The sequence below is a fragment of the Hetaerina americana genome, unplaced genomic scaffold (genome assembly GCF_022747635.1).
Source record: "Hetaerina americana unplaced genomic scaffold, ioHetAmer1.1.p SCAF_71, whole genome shotgun sequence".
Lineage (NCBI taxonomy): Eukaryota > Metazoa > Arthropoda > Insecta > Odonata > Calopterygidae > Hetaerina > Hetaerina americana.
Window position 1 is genome coordinate 1,006,179 of NW_027287328.1, and position 20,364 is coordinate 1,026,542.

General features: G+C 36.0%; 1 protein-coding gene across 2 annotated transcripts in view; it reads left to right on the forward strand.

Moving 5' to 3' along the window:
* Window positions 1-17,030, forward strand: part of LOC139697286 (myosin heavy chain, cardiac muscle isoform-like) — a 32,247-nt gene extending 15,217 nt beyond the window's left edge. The window contains exons 6-7 of one of the 2 annotated variants that reach the window (XM_071595947.1): window positions 1,919-2,021; window positions 16,541-17,030. In XM_071595947.1, coding sequence (XP_071452048.1) covers window positions 1,919-2,021; window positions 16,541-16,845 — 408 coding nt within the window. In that variant the 3' untranslated portion in view covers window positions 16,846-17,030. The remainder of the gene's footprint in view (window positions 1-1,918; window positions 2,022-16,540) is intronic. The other variant, XM_071595948.1, reaches the window with a different exon arrangement.
* Window positions 17,031-20,364: the final 3,334 nt, after the last annotated feature.

The window sequence follows — 20,364 nt, forward strand, 5'->3', positions numbered from 1 at the left end:
CAGCATGAACATACTCTTTTTAGAATTTCCCCCAACCTGAATTTTACATAATCCCTGATTTTACATAATTTTGTGCTGGTCTCTCAAAGAGGTTAATTGCCAAGTTTTTGACCTCTTACATATTTATATACTTAGTTTATATTGGGATTAGGTATGGGTAACATATAACCCAGTATATTGTTGCTGAATAAGGGTAATTTCTGGTATGTATGAGAAACTGTTTTGTTTGAGCCCGCAACACTTTTGTTGTGAGCAAAGGTATCAGGCAATAAACATACTCTCAGTCCTTAAATTATGAATCATCAACTGAGTGTATGGTGAAAATTTTGTGAGCAATAGCACAGCAATTATTTGATATGCCCAAAAGCGACCAAGTATGTAGTTTTCCTTGTTTATTAGTCCTTTTTTTTGTTTTCTCTTGATAAAAGCTAATAAATTACCTTATGCTTCAATGAATATTTTCACAATTGTTAGTGCATGGACAGTACTTTGACAAGCTGTTCAATGCTTTGATCTGTTTCAGAAATGGTCAGAGTAACACACTTTTAAAGGCCACAGCGTTATCCTTTTGAATCTGACAGTATGCAATGTGAAGCAACACCTAACCATTCAAAAATGCATGTGAAATACAAATATCTGCGACAAGTATACAATTATTAAATCAGTATTGAGAACATCTGCTGTGGAAGGTGACTGCTGGTAAAGTGCTGCAATGCCTTACACATCCAAAATCACTGCCCCAGATTCTGATGGCCTCACCTTCCTAAGTGCATAAGCACATTCATTTAGATACCTAAATCCTATGGTTTGAAGGTCTTCAATAAGAGTATTAATTTTGAGCTAGTTTTCCACTTCCACCATAGACATTTCACACATTAGAAATAATAGTACTTCTTTATCTTCCTGGGGACAAGTGTTGAATACATTGATTAAGGTATGCCAATGCATGTATGCCATTTTCAGGAAAATAAATTATCATACTTAAGGAATCATTTTGAAATAAACGCTACTGAGATATAATCTGTATCAATAATACAAGTCTGTAAATTATAAGTGCGATGAAATATTATAGTTAAGTACAGTGAAAAAATGATAAAGTAATTGCAAATTTTATTATAAATACTCATAGAATAACACCTACCTGTTGCTCTGCATACAATTTATCACTTAATAATATTCATGGATATATTTTTTAAATTAATTGTATGCAAACAATTAATAGTTTATGGGTTTTCTAGAAATATATAAATTTTTAAAAGTTTTAGATCCATGCATAAAGTCTTGAGTTGACTAAGTTGGGTTTGTAGTTAACTAGTGCGATTCAGCATCCTTTTTTTGTAACTGTTTCTTTTTTTTGTTGCCAAATTGTGATTTTTAGTGCTAGTAATGGCATAACTAATAAACATTGACTCTGATAACTGCCACTGTAGGTATGTGGTTACATTATTATTTACCTCCTCCCCCTACATATTATTGTTTACCACTCACCCGTACCTTCCCATAAATATGTCGGTAAATGTGGAAATATACATGGCACAGCCCTGATTACTTGGCCAGAGATATTTGGATTTTTAAACTCTTGCATCTTATGTTTCTTTAACCATGATCATATTCAGAGGCTAAACACGAATCACTGACAATTATCAAGTTCAATTGAGGTTGTAGGAAATGGATTTTTCTTTCATCCGAACTGCATTTGTAATGTGAATCAAGTGTCTATACAGGGATAATATGCCTGTAAATAGCTCTTGCTCACCATGTGATGCCCAGTGTTGGAAGGTCCTGATGGTCCTGGCAATGCGTGTGGGTTTGCTCTCTCCCTTCAAGAGTGCTGATAGGTGGGAAACCATAGTTTAGGATCCATGCTGAATCTGTTTTTTTATGCTGCACTCTTGTTTTCTCTCCTCCATCTTGACAGGTCCATGCTTCAGAGTGCAACCAAGAGGAGGAAGAGCCGCTGCCCAGAATCCTGAGGGATGGTGGAAGGAGAAGGCTGAAAGAGGATGGGGAGGTCGCTGGAGGTGAGGAAATGAACAGTGGCAATGGAGATGATGGGGATAGGAAGGAGTGGGTGAGGGGAGGGAAGAGGGCAGGGAGGAGGGGTGCCACCCGGGAGAGGGGTGGAAGGTGGTAGGGTCCTGCAATTCCCTCTGCCCCAATCAATGCTCACCCTTAGGGGCATCACTTAAGTGTCCCCTGGGGCTTCTTTCATCATAGTTGGTGTGCATAAACTAATGTTTCCTTGGAGTCAGAAATTTTTAATTGTTAATGACATTTATAAAAACTTAATTTCAATTATGACTTCAAGTATTAAAAGAAGTGCCCAGCTTTAGTTTGTTTAATAGACGACATAGTTTTGATTGCCTGACTTCAATATGAGGGCACCCTGGCTCCCATAGTGTTTGTGTTATATTACTTGCAGGCTGTTGTGATCAATATACCTATGTTCCACATTTTGTCAGCTTGTTTAACAACACCTCATGGCTTATTAATGTGCCAAATGTCTTGAATTTGGAATTCCTTGTTATGGTTCAAAAACTATTACTGTTAAAGCAATTCCGTAATATATTGTTCATTGTTTGTTGTACCCAGGCAATGCTTTAAAATACATATTTTTTGTTGCATTGTGTAATTTTGCTCATTTTTTTATTCCTTATTTGTTAGTTTTTATTTTTTATGATAAGATTACTAACTTTGTGTTTTTAATGCTGTTACCACAGAATCAGTAATGACCGTTGTTGCATTTTTGTTATCCCCTTGTAGCTCCATGGATGAACTGAATGCTTATAGTTGAGGCTCTAGTGACTGCATGGTTTTTTAGTTACGATTTATTATAAGGAATCATTGTCTCGAAGTTGCTCGTATATTTTTGCACGTATTCACAAAAAGTGAGTACCAATCTCCAGTATTAGGCCCATAAAAATTGCTTGAATCACTCTAGTAGTGCTAGGAATAACTTGAAACTTTTTATTTTTGTAGTAGCCAAAACTGTATGTCTTGAATAGGTAAACTGTTTACGGCTATTGGAGTTTTTCATTTATTCAATACTAATAGCTGTAAGAGCTGAATTCTCTCAATACAGTATGTCTAATTACCTGTAAATTAGAATATAAAAGAAAATGTGTCTGAGGACTTTATATTTACTTTAAAGTGTTTGTGACATAACAAACTAAAATCATCTACTCCTTTGTTAATTTCTTTTATGTGAAATGTTAATTTTTTATGATGGACTAGTGAAAAACGTTTCAGCCACTGTTTTATGCCATCGCTATAAGTTTTCATATCTCCATGCTATTTGAATTTTAAACTATGCACTTGTACAGGTCTTGATTTTGTGATTTCTTCACAATGAATGAAATATTCTGGAGTTAAGGTATGCCAATGGTTCTCTGGACAATTTAATACAAGAAAGAAAGGCGCGGAATGTTTTGAAGTCAGGCCATACATTGATTTATAGTGTCACTACAAAAATATTCATGTAAAGGTTTTTTATGTATTTTTTATCTAGTTATTTAGTGTTTTCTTTGTCATTTCCTTGATCTGGTTATTCATTCTACTTACCCATCTGAAAAATTTCAAATAATTAAAATTCCTGCTGGTCAATTACTTGCAGTTCTTCTGTTAATCATCATGCAGAGGAATCAATGGTATAGGTAATAGTTAACTAATCACAAGATCAACAACCTCTCCCCTATTCTAAAACAGCTAGCTCTATGTTTTCACTCACTACATTTTGCTTAGGTAATAAGGATTCCAATGAATGTTTTGCGGTGAATTCCTACAGCTCATTCATCCCTGCACTTCTTAAAATTATTCAAAAGTAAATATTACTAAGATTTATCTAGTATTGCCTTAAGTAACTTATGTAGTTGCTTGCTTGGGTCATAATACCAAACTATGTTTTAAAAAAATCCTTCATTGAGTCTTCTTCTTCTTGAGTGTGATTTTCCACTTGAAAGCTGCACAAATATATTTGAGTGGCACTGGAAAAACTTTTCAGTTGGATTTAATCCCATTAGTTACTATCTTTGAAGTAAGAGATGACGGAAGTGAATGGGGGGAGGTAATCTATCCATTAAATAATACGAGACTAAGGTGCAAAGTTCTCAGTTGAACTTTGTAAGACTGAGATTTTCGGTTAAAAATGATTTTATTTTCCTTCATAATCTCCCATGACTTATACACCCTTGGTCCAGAGTTTCTCCAACATCAGTATGTCTTCCTGGAAGTGAGAGTGTGGAAGGCTGTGAAAATTTCCATCTACGTCCCTCTTAACTTCTTCATTAGATGGGAAGCGCTTCCCAGAAACAAATTTATTCAAATTCGGAAGCAGTTAGTAAGTCTGAGGATGCTAAATCAGGAGAATAGGAGGGATGGCTGAGCAAATCGTACCCCTAATCCCGTAGTTTTCCCATCGCCGAAGAACCTCTGTGAGCAGGTGACAGCAGGTTGTCCTGGTGAAAAATGAGTTATTTCTTCTTCAAGCCAGGCCTCTGTTCACGAATTTTGGCATTCAGCTGGTCAAGAAGGTTGGAGTAATATTTTCCTGCAATTTTTCTGTCTTTTTCAAGGTAATCAATTAACAGGATACCTTTGGCATCCTAAAACACACTGGCCATGACCTTTCCGGCAGATGCGATTGGCTTTGCTTCCTATGGTGTTGAACCACCGGCTTCCGTCCACAGCTTGACTGCTTTTTTTGTTTCTGGCATGTAGCAGTGGACCCATGTCTTATCCATGGTGACAAATTGTTGCACAAAATCCATTGGTTCCCTCTTGAATCGGTCCAAATTGGTGAAAATTGTTTGGGCATTTGCTTTTGATCGGCATTCAGCAAATGCGCTACGCACCTTGCACAGAGCTTTTGCATCCCTAATTCTTTGTGCAAGATGTTTTGCACCCTTTCTTCCGATATCCCCATGGCCTTAGCCAACTCACTTACCTTCACTCACCTATCGTCCAACACGATATCATGCACCTTTTCAATGGTTTCTGGTGTGGTTGTGGTTTTTGACCATCCATCATGTTGGTCATCTTTGAGGGATGTACGACCATGTTTAAATTCAACTGCCCACTTTTTAATGTTTGATATTGAAGGAGCAGAGTCCCCATACACTTTTGTCAACATTGGATGAATATCCTTAGGGATTAATCCATCCAAAACGAAGAATTTTATGACCATCAAGAAATTCAAGTTTTTCAATTTCAACAAAAAACACGAAAGACATCTTCTGCAACAATACATAAAAACAAACTACTTGAGAGAACAAGTTGAAACTTGTCTTAAGAACTAATGACACGTGCACTCAGACAGGAATCATAAATTTTTGTTGTTTGGAACGTGATCTCCGTGTCAGGCTGAGAACTAACCCTTGTATTTTGGATAAGTGATGATCTACTGTTCTAGGTTTATTTATTTTGCTCCCCTGCAAAATATTTTTGTTTTTTCAAGAACTGCTTTGCGACGGCCACTTTTGGTACTTCCCTATACATATTTTCTTTTAACTTTGCCTATAAAATGGTCTTGATATGGTCTGAATTTCATCAATTTCCCGAAATCTTCATCTTTTCTCTGCTTTCTTCCACTGTGGGCCCAGAAGAAAGGCATAGTGTGCTACATCTGGTGAGGTTGGGAGTTGTGGGATAACAGGTACATTGTTTTAGGCCAGGAAATCAGAATTAGATAATACTACCTTGATCAAAAAGTTCCCGGAATAACCACCGTGTGGCGCTCCCATTGTTCCGATTTGAGTTCTGTTTTTTTGTTAAATTGGTACATCTGTTGTTGATATTCCCTTTAAATCTTAGTGTCATAACTTGACATTTGCAAAAGTTACGTAGCCAAGAGTACATCTATCTCTGTGTGTGTTGGCGATTTTTTACAATTGCAGAAATGGATTTAAATTTGCAACAACGAACTTGTATTAAATTTTGCGTAAAAAACGGATTTAGTGGCGCACGGACGTTGGAAAAGTGTTTCGGCAACGATTCTCTAAAAAAAACGGTCGTTTACCAGTGGCACGAGCGGTTCAGAAGTGGTCGTGAGTCAATCGAAGATGATGAACGCAGTGGCAGACCATCGACATCGAAAGTCGGTGAAAAAATTGATAAAGTAAAAGAAATGTTGGTCAATAACCGCAAATTAACCATCAGAGAAATAGCGGAGGACTTGAACATTGCCTATGGATCCGCCCAAGACATTGTGGTTAATGATTTGGGTTTCCGTCGTGTAGCAGCAAAGTTGGTGCCAAAAGACCTCAATTTCATGCAAAAAAGAGACCGTGTTGACGTCGCAAAAGACATGATTTGCGAGGCTGAATCCGATCCCACATTCATCAAAAGGATCATTACTGGAGACGAGACGTGGGTTTATGAGTACGACACGCAATCCAGACATCAGGCAAGTGAATGGCGTTCACCAAATGAGCCGAGACCAAAAAAACCACGTCGTTTTCAGTCAAAAAAGAAGGCAATGCTGACGGTTTTCATGGATTACAACGGTGTAGTGCATCATGAATTTTTGCCAGAAGGCCAGACAGTAAACAAAGAGTATTATTTGGGCGTTATGAGACGTTTGCGTGAAGCAATTCGCCGAAAGAGACCAGAAATGTGGGCAGAAAACTCGTGGATTTTGCACCATGATAACGCACCGTCGCACAGTGCTATCATTATTTGTAATTTTTTGACGAAAAATGCAACAAATACCATCCAACAGCCACCGAATTCACCTGATTTGGCTCCCTGTGACTTCTTTCTGTTCAATCGAGTTAAAAAACCATTACGGGGAACGCGTTTTAGCAGCCGAGAGGAAGTAATGGAAAAATCGCAGGAAGCACTGATGGACATACCGAAAACCGAATATAAAAAATGTTTCGAGGATTGGATCAAGCGCTGGCATAAGTGTGTTGCAGTCGATGGGGATTACTTTGAAGGGGACAATATAGATTTAGATGAATAAACTTGTATTTTTAATTTTCTGAATAAATTCCGGGAAATTTTTGATCAAGGTAGTATGTGTAGGTAGGGACATTACAGTGGTTCAGCACCCAGTCCTCTGCTTATCACAAGTGCATTCTCTTTCATCTTGCATTTTCCCATAATCATCTGAAAATATCAGTTTCGGTTTACTACCTTGTCCTTAGGTAATGAATTTCTAATTAATAATTCACTCCTCATCGAAAACAAACAGCATGCTCTTCATTGTTCTGACTTAATGAAGGGTATTTTTTCCAATGAGACAATTGTATCTAATTGATTTTTTCATTTGCTTTCACTCAATGAAACACGCATGCCATGGTCAAAGTTTTTAACGGCATGTGATGAACTGTGAGAGATTATTATGATGCCATATTTAGTTTTATGTTCGTCTTGGTGGATTCAGTATTTCACTTTCTCTCTGTTTTCATAATACACACTTTCTGGGGGTATCAAGAACACTCTTCTTCATCAAATGATGTCACCTTGTTTTTAAAGTGTGTGTACTGCTCCAACTGTTGAGATTGGCTAATTAGGCTTAATTTCCTAAAGCTTCAGTTACCAAGCTTTTCCACCGACTCCCCCAAGTTAGAAATGAAATTTTATGTGCAGCCATTGCTCTTTCACTGGGTTAATTTTCTCAGTAATGGACTATAGCCACAAGGAAACGAAAAAATAATCATGTTTCCTCACCAAACTCTTAAAAAACTAAATATGTTTGGGTTTAATCTGTATATTACAACTTGGACATGTACAAAAATTATCTGATAGTTGTAGTGATGTATGAACATTCCTGGAAATGTTTGACTGCACCCTGTATATATCACCTTTTTACTCATATTTTGTTAATTAAACTGTTCCACCCTCCTGCCGTTTAAAAGAAAGTCCAAGGATAAAAAGGTAAACATTATCTATAGGTGTAGAGTAATTTATTGTATAATGCATTGAATATTTGTTCATAGCCAGATCCTGCATAATATGAAAGATTTCTTCTATTTTTCCAGTGACTTTCAATGCACGTACTACATGGATGTTAATGTAATTGGCCAATTTCCATATATTATGGTGTTAAATGTTAGGAGGAATTTTTATTGTGAAATTTAGTTATTGCTGTTGATATTAAGAAATATGTTTGGGTTTATTTTCATTACTGTGGTCTATCAAACACACTTGAGTTCCTTGTGCTACAGTGAGTTGTAATCAAGAACATCTCATGCGCAAGAAGGTTCTCAATTATTTCTGTTTTCAAGAACGGGTGGTGGTGCAAATGTCTTCAATGCTAAATTGGCTATTGGGAGATGCAGCTTTGGAATCCTGGTAAGCCAAATGAAGTACCTTGGCAAATTTCAACACAAGTACATTAACATAACTTTCTTTTCTTTTGCTACTAAGGTGTACTTCTTTTCCTCGCTGTTGATGCTTATATTCCTTTTTTGATGTTGGAAACAGGAATCGATTGATATGCTCAATATTTGAGTGGCTGTAGAGAGGTTAAAAAGCTCTGTTTGTGGCAAAATATTTGCTAAATCCAAAGTGTTATGAAACTTGAAGTTTCCTTGGGTGCTTTCTCAATTTTGGCATCTAGTTTCCAAAATGTTTATCATTCAGTTATTTGGGGCGCTGGTAAGTATGGCAGCTTGAATAGATGTATGATGCTTCCTTCACCTAGGTTACTCTAAAGAAAAGTGACAATCCTTGTTTATCTGTAACATATAACAATCCCTTGAACAAACTAAAGAGGTCCTCTATCTTGGACCTTAAGTTCAAATACATTACTGGGGAAAAGGTTTTTCTTCACGGTATGTTTACTAATGTTTTCAATGGTGGAATGTCATGGTCCACTGGTAGATAGATAATAAAAATTTCATTCTGAATTTACTCGGGGACCAATATGATGCTCCAAAATAATCAGATTTCTAGAAGAAAACAATGCTAATGGACATCTGTAATGTGGCAGATGTTCAGGGTTATGTGATCACCATACCTTCTTTTCTTGTTCATTGTAATGAATACAGCAAACTACCTGTATTCATATAACATATCTCAGGAACATAAATAAATGGTGTTGAATCAACAGTTTTAAACATCAGTTATTGGAAAATATAAATACTAGACAGATAGAGGTCTTTATTTGGGCAAAATTGAGACCAAATGGTCCCTTATTCCATTTAACCCACAACTTACGGAAAGAAAAAATGCTACACTTTGTTAATTCCTCTTAATGTTTTAATCTTACGATCTGAGTTCAATTACATGGTATCATCATCAGGTACTTTCTCAAGCTTTATCCTACATATACACCTTTTGGTGATGCGGCAATAATATGGGGGCTAAGGAATGTTTTTTGGGTTTGGACAGGAGTATCAAGGCGTGGGGTTCAGTGGAAAAAGGTTTTTCGCATCATATAAAATGAGATAAACATTTTAATTGTATTCTTGAGTCATGAGTCTTGAGTTTTATATTGTCATCTTAAAAAAGTTTCCACTCTGGTCAGAATTCCAGTAAATGGGATAGCTTTCCTTGGAAGGGGTAGATGAAGGTGGTGGGGGAGGGGAATTAGAATTACCAGGGAAAAGAGGTCTAAGATATTAGGTGGGGGATTAAGAAAACAACAGGGAAAGTCTCATATAGCTATTAGTTGGAATTGTGTGCATTTAATATAATAGGTGTTGTAGTGAAAGAGAGAATGTGGAAGAATGGGAAGAAAGTACTGGCTCATTAGCTAATTGAACATTGTTCAAGGAATGCTGGGCAATCTCTAGCTTCTCCAATGCATCTTGTCTTTATCTGTTGTCTTCCTGCACAAAGTCACTTTGATGGTTGCTATCCAGGAGTTGCTTGGCCGACATGGAATATGCATTATTTTTATCCAAGGACATTTTGTGTTCTCTCACTCAAACATTGACACTTCATTCTGCCAATACAAAGTTTTACTGCACAATTATTAAAACAAAATGAATAAATGCTGCTTTTTTGAGTGGGAAGAAAGCAGTCTTCAGTGTCAAATATGTGTGTTTTCAGGGTTGAGATGATTTAGTAAGCTATTCTGCATTTATCTCTGGGGAAGCATGAGGAAACAGTTTATGAAATATTGACTAAGAATAGTCTATGGTAGTCTGCTCCATTTTTTTTTGGATTTTTGATGGAGGCCAAGGTTGACATCATGGACACGGCTAATATACTTTTAAGCTTTATTAAGAATGTGATCAATGATTTTTGTGTGGTTTCTGTTCCCAATTGCCAAATTTTTAATCAAAATCATCGTTAAAATTTGTTTCATTCTGTAGGATTTTTATTCATCTGTTTATTAAAGTATGAAAGGCTGCTGTCTTATGTTGGATGAGGTGACATGAGTCTGCTGAGACAATTTCATCCATTTTGGTGGGTTTTTGATAAACAACAAAAAAATTCTTGCCTTTCTCAAATTGAATCATAAAGTTGAGATAGTAATGGAATTAATTCCTATTTCCATAGTGAAGTTGATTCTATTGTTAATTGAATTGATAAGGTTGTAGATTAAATCCAAATGTCTCTTTGTGCCTGTTCAGCAACGAAGGACATGACTGAGATACATTTACCAATAGCTCATGTTATAACAAACCAAGGCCTAAAAAGAGACGTTTCAGGCGTGATATGGTGGAATATTATGTTTAATTAAAAATTGGCAATTTTTCACAAAAGAAAATTTGTTACGACGGCTTTCAATGTACATCTACATCATCATCATCAGGTCCTGATTAAATTTTATTCTGTGGAAAATTGCCAATTTTCAATTAAACCATGGCCTATTTAAATACTTAGTCATTCCACGTATATTTTTTATTAAACACGACGATGATGACTTCATAAGTGAAAACCTAGGTCGTGTTTGATAAAAAATATATGTGGAATAACTAAGTATTTCTTTTCTGATATGAATCACTTCCACAAAGTGACACCTCAAACCATGGCCTGATTGAAAAGTATAGTTTCCAAGTTATCCATGAACATTTCAGTAAGAAGAGGTGGCATAGGCGATCCCTTTGCAAGTCCTTTTTTCTGGTTATAGAAATCGTTGTTGCATAAGAAGTAGTTTTTTAGCATAGTTCAGTGCAATCAACAATTTCATTAACTGTCGTAGTGTCGACATTCCTTTTTTGAGGCAACTCAGTAGTGATATACATATAAAACTGGGTTAATATTCTTTCAAACTTCTTCAATGGTATATAAAACTTCTCTAAGAAGACAGTGTAACATGTTTATGTGTGATGCACAAAATGTTTTTCCTTTGAAATCCCATGCTTTCCTACTCCTGTCCAATCCCAAAATGCTTTCTTCGCCCCCATACTGTTTCCCCATGACCAAAAGGTATGTATGTGGAAGTAAAACTTGAAAAATTACGTAATGATGGTACTATGTATTGAAACCCAGGTCATTAGATTAACACATTAGGTGGAATTAACAAAGCTGCATTATTTCTTTCTGTAATGGGTGTTCCACAGTCAAGCCTGAAATTATGAATTTTATTTGACAACTTACCCAATGCTATTCATTTTCACTGAACCCAACTTTGTTAGTGGGTAAAAAAATGTACTCAGAAAATTTAAATGTCTAGATCATATTGTATCAATGATTGTAAGTGTAATGTAGTATATAGGATACCAAAAACAGTTCCTTGTTGCACTAACAATAGTTGGCCCATGATAAGTGATTTCACTCCAGATGTATGAACTGACTCAATTAAATTGGATTATTCGCCCAAATACTCTAATGTAAAACATATCTTTGAAGAATTTTAGTTATATAGGTTGTCAATCAACCTGGAAGACCCAAGGAATATGGTAGATATGCTGGAAAAATTAGTATTTGATACATTTTATGTAAGAAAGTTTCTAAATTATAGGAATCCACATGTAATTTTGATATTCATTCTAGAGATGCTGCTCATTCACATCTAGGTATATTTGTTCTTCTTAGCATCCCTTGCCCTACAAAAATTAAGGCATATAATGCCTGACATGAAAGTCAGGGTCTAAATATTTTGTTCTCAGAATATTTTTATGTTCTTACGATTTAATTTTGTCATTTTTGTTGTAATACTTGTACATGTATATTTGTTGCTTAATGGAATGTTTATTTTGGATCCTCAGCCATCTGGTTGTCAAGAAGTGATTTAATTTTCTTAGGGGCAATTTCAAACTGATCAATGAAACTGAGTAATTTTTTCCTGAAATGAAATTGACTTGACAACCATGAGTGAATTTGTTAAGATGTACCATTTCAATGGCTATTTTGTCAGAATTTTGGGATCACTTTTTTGGAAAATTCATGTCCCTCTAAGGGAGGGTCCACCATCAATAACTTTTTACGACAGAAGATTTTCTTATATGAATGGCGTTCATACTAGATATTCTTCATTCATTCACGTATATTTCTAGTATGCAGCTGGATGTTATGTTCCATGCCAGATATCACATTGAGACCACCAACCATTCCTTTTAATTTTTGACAACTGCAGTAAATAGCGGTTCCCACATGATGAATATTTACCCAAAAGTACACTTTTTGGCAATGTGAAATGCCTTATAAACTGAAAGTATTCTCTGGAAAGCTCAGGAAATTTTTTGATAGCTGCCAGACACTGTATCATGCATATGCAGACCATTGTTTCCATGAAATGAAGTGAACACTTTTTACCCTCATGGTTTTCCAAATAAAGCAGTCTGTTAGAATGGATTTAATAGTGCTATACCTGAATAAGTTTTGGTTATTGTATTCTTCTGATTGTTCTGTATTTTAGACCTGGAAAATTGATTTTTACAAATCCAGAAGTTAAAATTGAGACGAATAATTTGTAATTACAAGATTCTCCTGTATCCAAAGCGAGTAAATTGATTATTTTTGATAATGGAAATCATTTAAAGATTGAATATATATTAGTTGTAATGGCATGTAGAAATGGAAATCAGAGAATATTTTAATGAGAACTTAGCTCTTGTTGAGATTTTCTGTGAAGAGTGAAAGAAAATGATGCATGACAGATGTTCACAAAGTGTATATGAATAGTGTCAGTTTTTTGTTTTATTTGACAGAAAAACGTTTGGTGGTTGAGTATTTATATTTGTGCTTAACAGTATATCATTTGGATAAATTGGGTTGCATTTATAAATGCTTCTAAAAATTATGAAAGGCAAATGCCCTCTTTCAAAGTGGTTATTTTAAATCTATTAATTGTGGTAAATAAAAGGTTTTTTGGCTGGTAAGTTTGATAACTATGTAGGTTTATTTTATTTTTGATGATTAAACTTGGGTAACAATCTTGCCCAAGACCAATCTTTACTGTCTTTTTCAGAGTTGGCAGTAGGCATTGATTGTACTTAATCAAAGCTTAAAATTATGTTTAAGGCATCTCTTATTTTTCATATGAAGATGAATGTAGTTTTACTACTTAAAATATTATCTATTTGGTAATTCAAATAAATTTCACTTCAAAACATGGCAGGTTTTTAAGGAATTTTTCAGATACAATTCTACACTATAATGAATTTCTCTACTAGGTGTTAACCCTCCAGGTTTTTTAATCTCTCTCTTCTTGAAAATGATGTGTTCCTGCACAACAGACAGAAAGATTAATTTCTCCTAATCCTCATATTCCATGTCTGATATGCAATGGTCACGTCATGTTTGAATGAATATTGTCCTTGTAACAAGTATTGTTGATGTATAGTTGAGTGCCTGGGAGCAAAGGATTATTTTTTATAAAAATGCAACACTGTAAAATATATATATACAAGGTAGAGGGAGTATGCTTAATGCTGCGAAATATTTGTCTCTCAGGTGATCTGATTGATTTTCGCTAATGCCTTGACTGTTTTTAGGGAAGAGGAGACTTAAATGGTTTTAAAGTTTGCCCATAAAATTATTCCTTTAGAAAGTTAGTAATGAATAATTTCATTGTTGATAATTTTTAATATTTCAGTGGAAGCATTATTGCCAAACTTCCGTATCATATAAATGCCTGTTGACATGTTACAATATTTTTTCTCAAATGAAGGGACCAGTCAAGATCCTCACCAAGTCCAAGGCTCAAGAATTTAGTTGATGGGGTGTGCTGGTAGTGTCATTGCTTTTCAACAAAATCGTAGACGAATTGGGAGATATTTATGAATGGAATTGCATAAAAAAGTTGTATTGTTGTTCAATATCAGGTTGTTTCTTAGGCACCTGTTAAACATATTTATTTCTTGTTTTTGTAATTGTGTTTACTGAGTATGAAATTGTTGTTTACGTTTTGAGCTACACAGCATGAGGATGATTTGAATTCAGGAGCTCACCGAATAAGGCCTTTCCACTCAGTGTGTTTATAAATTTTTAAGCCTAATGAGAAAGTTTATGTACCATTATCTTATTTGGGTACTGTAATCAGTATCAGTAGTGCACAAACTATCAACAGGCCAGTTGCTTTTATTGTAATAAATCATTTTAATATTCGAGAAATAATTCATTTCACTGCAGATATTTTCCAAGCATTAGGAAAATGTTTTGGAAATAGAGTTTTTTCTTGTATTTGCATTATTTTTTTTATGTGACTCAGTCCAGAAAGTAACTAAGTTGACGAGGTAACTGGCATGTTTTGAATAAATATTAGTAGTGTTGGTAGTATGGAGTTTAAGGTAGGTTTTGGATGGACAGAACCCTCCCATCGTTTCTTAGCTTTGCCTAACCAGGCGCAACCTGACACCCTACACTACAGTAAACCGGTGTTTATTTCTGAATACTTTCCATTTCCCTTCATTATGTGAAACGTCTACCCTTTTCCTCCCCCTACATAGCAAGCCTAATGTCCACTCCTCTATCACAACCTCATTTCATTGCAAAATTTCAGTTAATGTTTGATTTTTTAAATTATTATCAGTGGCCACTGATCACATGAAAAGCTGTGACAGGCTGGTTGCAAACACTGCTGGGCTAACCCAAACCTTGAAATTCTTAGGTGTGGTCACTGTTTTGTGCAATGAATTATATTGAGATAAGTAAGTAAATTCATCGTAAGATATAACCTTGGTGTGTGGATCAGCATCAAACTGCTATCACCAACATTTAATAGCATGTCATACAATTGAAATATTCCCTTTAAATTGCTTGTGTCAAGACCAGTAATGTGATAGTATTTGTTCTATATGGTCATTCACTCAAAGAAACAGTCTTTCCTAAATTTTTGTGTCCAGACTATCTGCATTCATGCCCTTATATGTGTCATTAATGTGAGTCACGAAGAGGTGATTAAATGTCCTGAGGTTATGTGCTACAGAATGAGGATGAAACTTCTCATATTGTGGTAACTGGGCTACCAAAAGGCAATTTTTTTTAGCATTATCATGTTTTGCTTGCTGAATGTAACAGTCGTTTTTGCAAGTAGTGCACAACTGTGTCCAGATTTATAAATACATGTAGCATGCCATTATCGTATTTACAATTTAGGTCTTGAATGATCTCTGCCATCTTTAAATTTCTTAAACTAAATTTGTCTTTTATTTCTTTTTGCACTCATTTTCTTTTCTTTCCCATGTCTTATTTTTCTTCTAACCAGCAAATCTTACTCCCTAAAAGTCACCAACCTTTTAAGAGGCCAGGAATAAGAAAAACATTGTGTATCACTCCACGCAATGCTGGCATCAATTATTTACTTCTCTTAAGGTTCCAGATGTTAATTTATTTATTTAGTAAAAATTGTGCACATACAGCAGGATTGCCAATTTATAGTGACACGTATAACAGCAACATATAAGGACACAAACATACAAACATCAACAAGACTATACTATTGAGGGAGGTGTGAGAGATGTGTCAGAGAAAGGTTTATAAATGTGTTGGCTGGGAGTGAGAGGGGGTCAATACTTTCGGGAAGGGAATTCAGTAAAGCGGGGAGACGGAAGAAAAGGGACCGTTTGGTGAGGGGCAATCTGGGAACGGGTTGGTGGAATAAAGAGTGATCGCGGGTAACTCGGGGGGGAACTCTGAAATTGATAAGGGAAATTAGTTCAGGACAGTCGTTAATGGAGTTAAGGGTGTTATGCATGAGTTTTGAATCGGATTTTAGACGTAGAGTGGAGAGATTACAAATCGAGAGCGAGGAAAGAAGTGATTCAGTGGGCGAGTCCCGAAGATGGGGGACTCTGTACTTGACAATTTTACTGAAAAAATTAGTTATCGTGTTAAGGGTATTAAGGTTAAATAGGGCAGACATGGACCATATAGGGGAGCAGTAGGTAATTAATGGTAAGATAATGGTCGAGGAATATGCGGTTAGAGATTGTACATCTTTTATTTCTGTGTAGCGGTAAAGTAGACCTAGAAGAGACATGGCTGCTTAACTGCTTTGATATGACCTGAGAAATTTAGTTTGCGATCAGTTAATACACCAAGATCCTTGACAGAAGCAACACGATTCAGAGGAACTGAATTAATTGTAATTAACTGAATTAATTAATGATTATTAATTACTGTGAAAAATAAAAAAAGTGGCTATTGAAGTTTCATATCATCTACTTTCCATTCCACTTTGCCATTTATTGTACATTTTCAGTTAGCAGTCAGCAGCTTGACGAGGAGATGTCGGAGAGTGGTGAAGATGATAATGATGATGAATTTGAGGCTGCCAGTAGTTCACAGGGACATGCTCCAAGACCAGCACCATTGTCAACATATGTACCAATCAGTCAGCAGAAGGATTCTCTCATTGATTACAGTGACCAATTCCCACATAAGAAGGGGAATGTGGATTTGCAATCAACATTAGATAGGATGAGGAAATCACTCCTGACGCGAGTCCAGAAAAAAACCCGGTGGAGGAAAAAGAGAAGACCAAAGTGGAAACGGAAAAAACTCTGACTTGGTGTGATATTTGTTGATTCATAAAGAAATTGTTTTTGAGGGCTGAATGTGAATTTTTGTTTCATATATATCTCTGAATATTTTTCATAATCATAGTAATTTTGTGCAGCTCTGATTTTAATATAAATTGTGTATCTTTCAAAAGGAATGAAATTAATTACAATGAGTTAAATGGGAATCAATGGTAGCATGAATGAATCTGTATTTGGAAAAATATTGTTAAATTTCATACATTAGTATTTTTTCTATATATGTACATAAACACATATTTATTATGTATCAATAATAAGGTTGTTATCTCTTTTATTGTCGTCGCATGACCTTTTATTTCCAACATTCAGGGAGGGAAATTTAATGACTAGTGCTGCAGTGAATTTTAGGAAGAACATTGAGTAACCAAAGAAATTGTTGTCTCATGATTGCTATACATTTTTCCATTGTTTTAATTAACTTATTGTCTTAATGAATCATTAGCAACCATTATAACACTAACATATCTGTCAATTTATGGGCTTTATGGATGCCACTTACAGCTTATGAGAGATCAACTAAAAATAATTTGCTTTCCCATACCTAATCAATAGTTAAGGCTAATAGAATACATTTATATCATTTATACACCCATCTTATGTACTTTGGTACTCTATCTTGTTGATATAGTAGGATGATTACTGAGATAACCTTTGATAAACAAATAATTGGAAGTATGATTTATTTTTCAGTGAATTTACCTCAGGAATGAGTACTTAAATGTCTGTATTCAGTGGAAGTATCAAATTGTGGTAAAGATGTACCTGCATAATAGATCAACAGTAAACCAAAGTAGCCCAAGGACAGTAACTTTAAGTTGTGCTCTTGGATGAAGCCATCTATCTGAATATGAGTGTTTGCATCTTATACTTCCAAAATAATTCATCCAGTGAACTCCAAGCATTCTGTTGAATTCACAACTTGTGTATCAAATGGTTCTGCCCAAATGTTGTTCACAAGAAAGAGGATTGCCTAGTGCATAGTTCAGAACTGTTGCCCAACGACAGGGTTTGAGGTAAATCATTATCACTATTATTAACCACTCCTAACAAAAAAATTATTGAGGGTTTCACTCCTCTCTAGGGCAAGACAGCAACTCCAACAACCTAAAGTGGAAGAAAACTCAAACCTCAAAAGGATCAAGAAAGCATAAACCACGTAGGTCACATTTCTCATCTTTTACTTTGAGGTTAGTTGCTAAAAGTATTTTTTATAACTTCATTCCCCAAATTTACTTTATGCGGATTTATTCGTCTTTGGCCAGTGGAAACAGATATTCATGAAAGAAATATATTTTCAATCGAGAGTCTTGGGTTTGCCTTTTTTCGGAATGTTATCACAGAAGTTCATATTTTATTTGAAGCACCATTTATAGTCAGTTATAATTGGTTTTGTAGGAATATTTGACATATTTCTTCCTTAGTTGAGAAGGTTTGTAGCTTTCAAAGTTTTCAGTGTTGGTCATTCTCATGTTGTGTGCTTACTTAGGATGAATCTCTTATCAATATGGGATATGAAAAATCAGAGTTGGAAGCTTAAGGAAAATCTTGGTCAAACCTTGATTTGAAAAAGATAAATTTTCTGTAGCTATGAAACCAAAACTGTAAGGTTAGTGATGATCAACATTTTGTCATCAATGTGGTGAATTGACAGCATCTTGATATGGATAACCAAGGTGTATAACTTGTTGACTTCATAATTGTTACTTGTGACATATATGACTGGAAATTTTGAGGAGGAATAATTTTTCTGGTCTAGCCAATTGTTTTGACAGGTATCCAAAGCAGAAAAATTAACATAGTTGGTAGCAAAATATACATTTCAATGGTATCAGGCACATCCTACTGAACATTCATCATGAGGAATAATACAATTTTTAAAATTCACAATATTTTTTATTAATACAGTACTACCAGTTTCATCACATAGGTAACATATTCAGGTATAATTCTCTAGAAGGAAATATGCCAATATATATGTGTGAGGTTGCAAGAGAAAGAAAGGTCGAAGAGGTGAGGAATGATTGGTTGTGGTACTGAGGAGGAGGGAGAAGGAGGAAGGGGAGAATGAGGATGGGAGAGTAAGGTGGGTGGGGAAAGCTTGAAGCAGGGGTGTGGAAGTACATTTTACATTGTATTCTTGAGTCTTTACAAAACATTGTCATCCTTAAAAAGTTTCATCACCCAGGTGACATCTTCAGGTACAATTCTTTGGAAGGGCATGTGCCAATATATATTCGTGTGAGGTGATGAGAGAAAGACAGTCTCAAAGTCAGTGTTTCCATGGACCACAACAAGTATGACTTTGCAGTTTTAGGAAACTTTTGGCATGGATCATGTGACCCATTGCAGCTAACGCCTCCATTTCTCTCAGAAATTGGCTAACTTCCTTTCATTTCCTCTTAAATGGAATAATAAACATTCTCCTAGTAGTAGTAGTATTAGTATTTAAGGGAGGTGACCAACAGCTGAGGTCATTTGCGCCATAGGGGAAGGACAGGAAAGGATGAAGGGTGGAGAGAAACCCGGCGTTGGCATTAGCCTACTCTTAACGAAAGGCGCCAAGGGGTCCGCAGTTTAACGTCCCATCCGACGGACGGCGTACTCACTCAAAGTGCCCTCCACAAAGCACCTCAAGTAGGGATCGAGATACCTCTGAAAAATATTCAACACCGCCGAGATTTGAACCCGGGCCCTCTGGGTGGGAAGCCAGTATGTTAGCCCCTGCACCATCTTGATCCCCAACATTCTCCTATCTGTAGACAATTTCAATTGGGAATTGAAAACAATGCAACGCATTGCAGTCAAAATGGATGCAATGAACAGTTGATGGAGCCTATGCTAAAAAAGAAACGCCCCTTTAGAGCTCAGAATCTCCTGTACAGCACAGTAGGGACAGCAGAGTCAAATAGGTGGTGCAAAATATCGCAGAGGATAGCCCAAAAATTCCCAAATGACAAGCTCAATGTAGCATTTTAAAACACCATCTCCTGGAGATCCTTTGTGAACTGCTCTAAAGACAAAATAAACAGAATGGACAAAAGTGGAATCCACTAATTAAAGGTTAATAAATGTGCCACTGAGTACATTGGTCAGACTGGGAGATCCTTTAAAGTATGAGCTGGAAAGCAAAAACACAGCTACATTAAGGGGAACTGGGAACAGTCACACTTTGCTAAACACCTGGGGGAAGAAGCCACACCAGTGACTCCATCCTGGATATTCTTCACAAGGAAAGGAAAGGACGGAGGATGGATGCACTTGAGCAATTGGAGATTAAGAAGGCCCACACAAAGGAGAAGCCGGTCAACCAAAACCTTTTACCTTCCCAGACCCCCTCCTCGTTATCTCCCTCAAACTAACACTTTAGTGGCCCTAACTAGAACATTCCAACCATCTTATTACTCCCTCCCCCCTGTGTTGGAAAGCCTTCCACTACCTATGAAACCCCACTAATGACACCACCTTCAACCCACAATCCCTTACT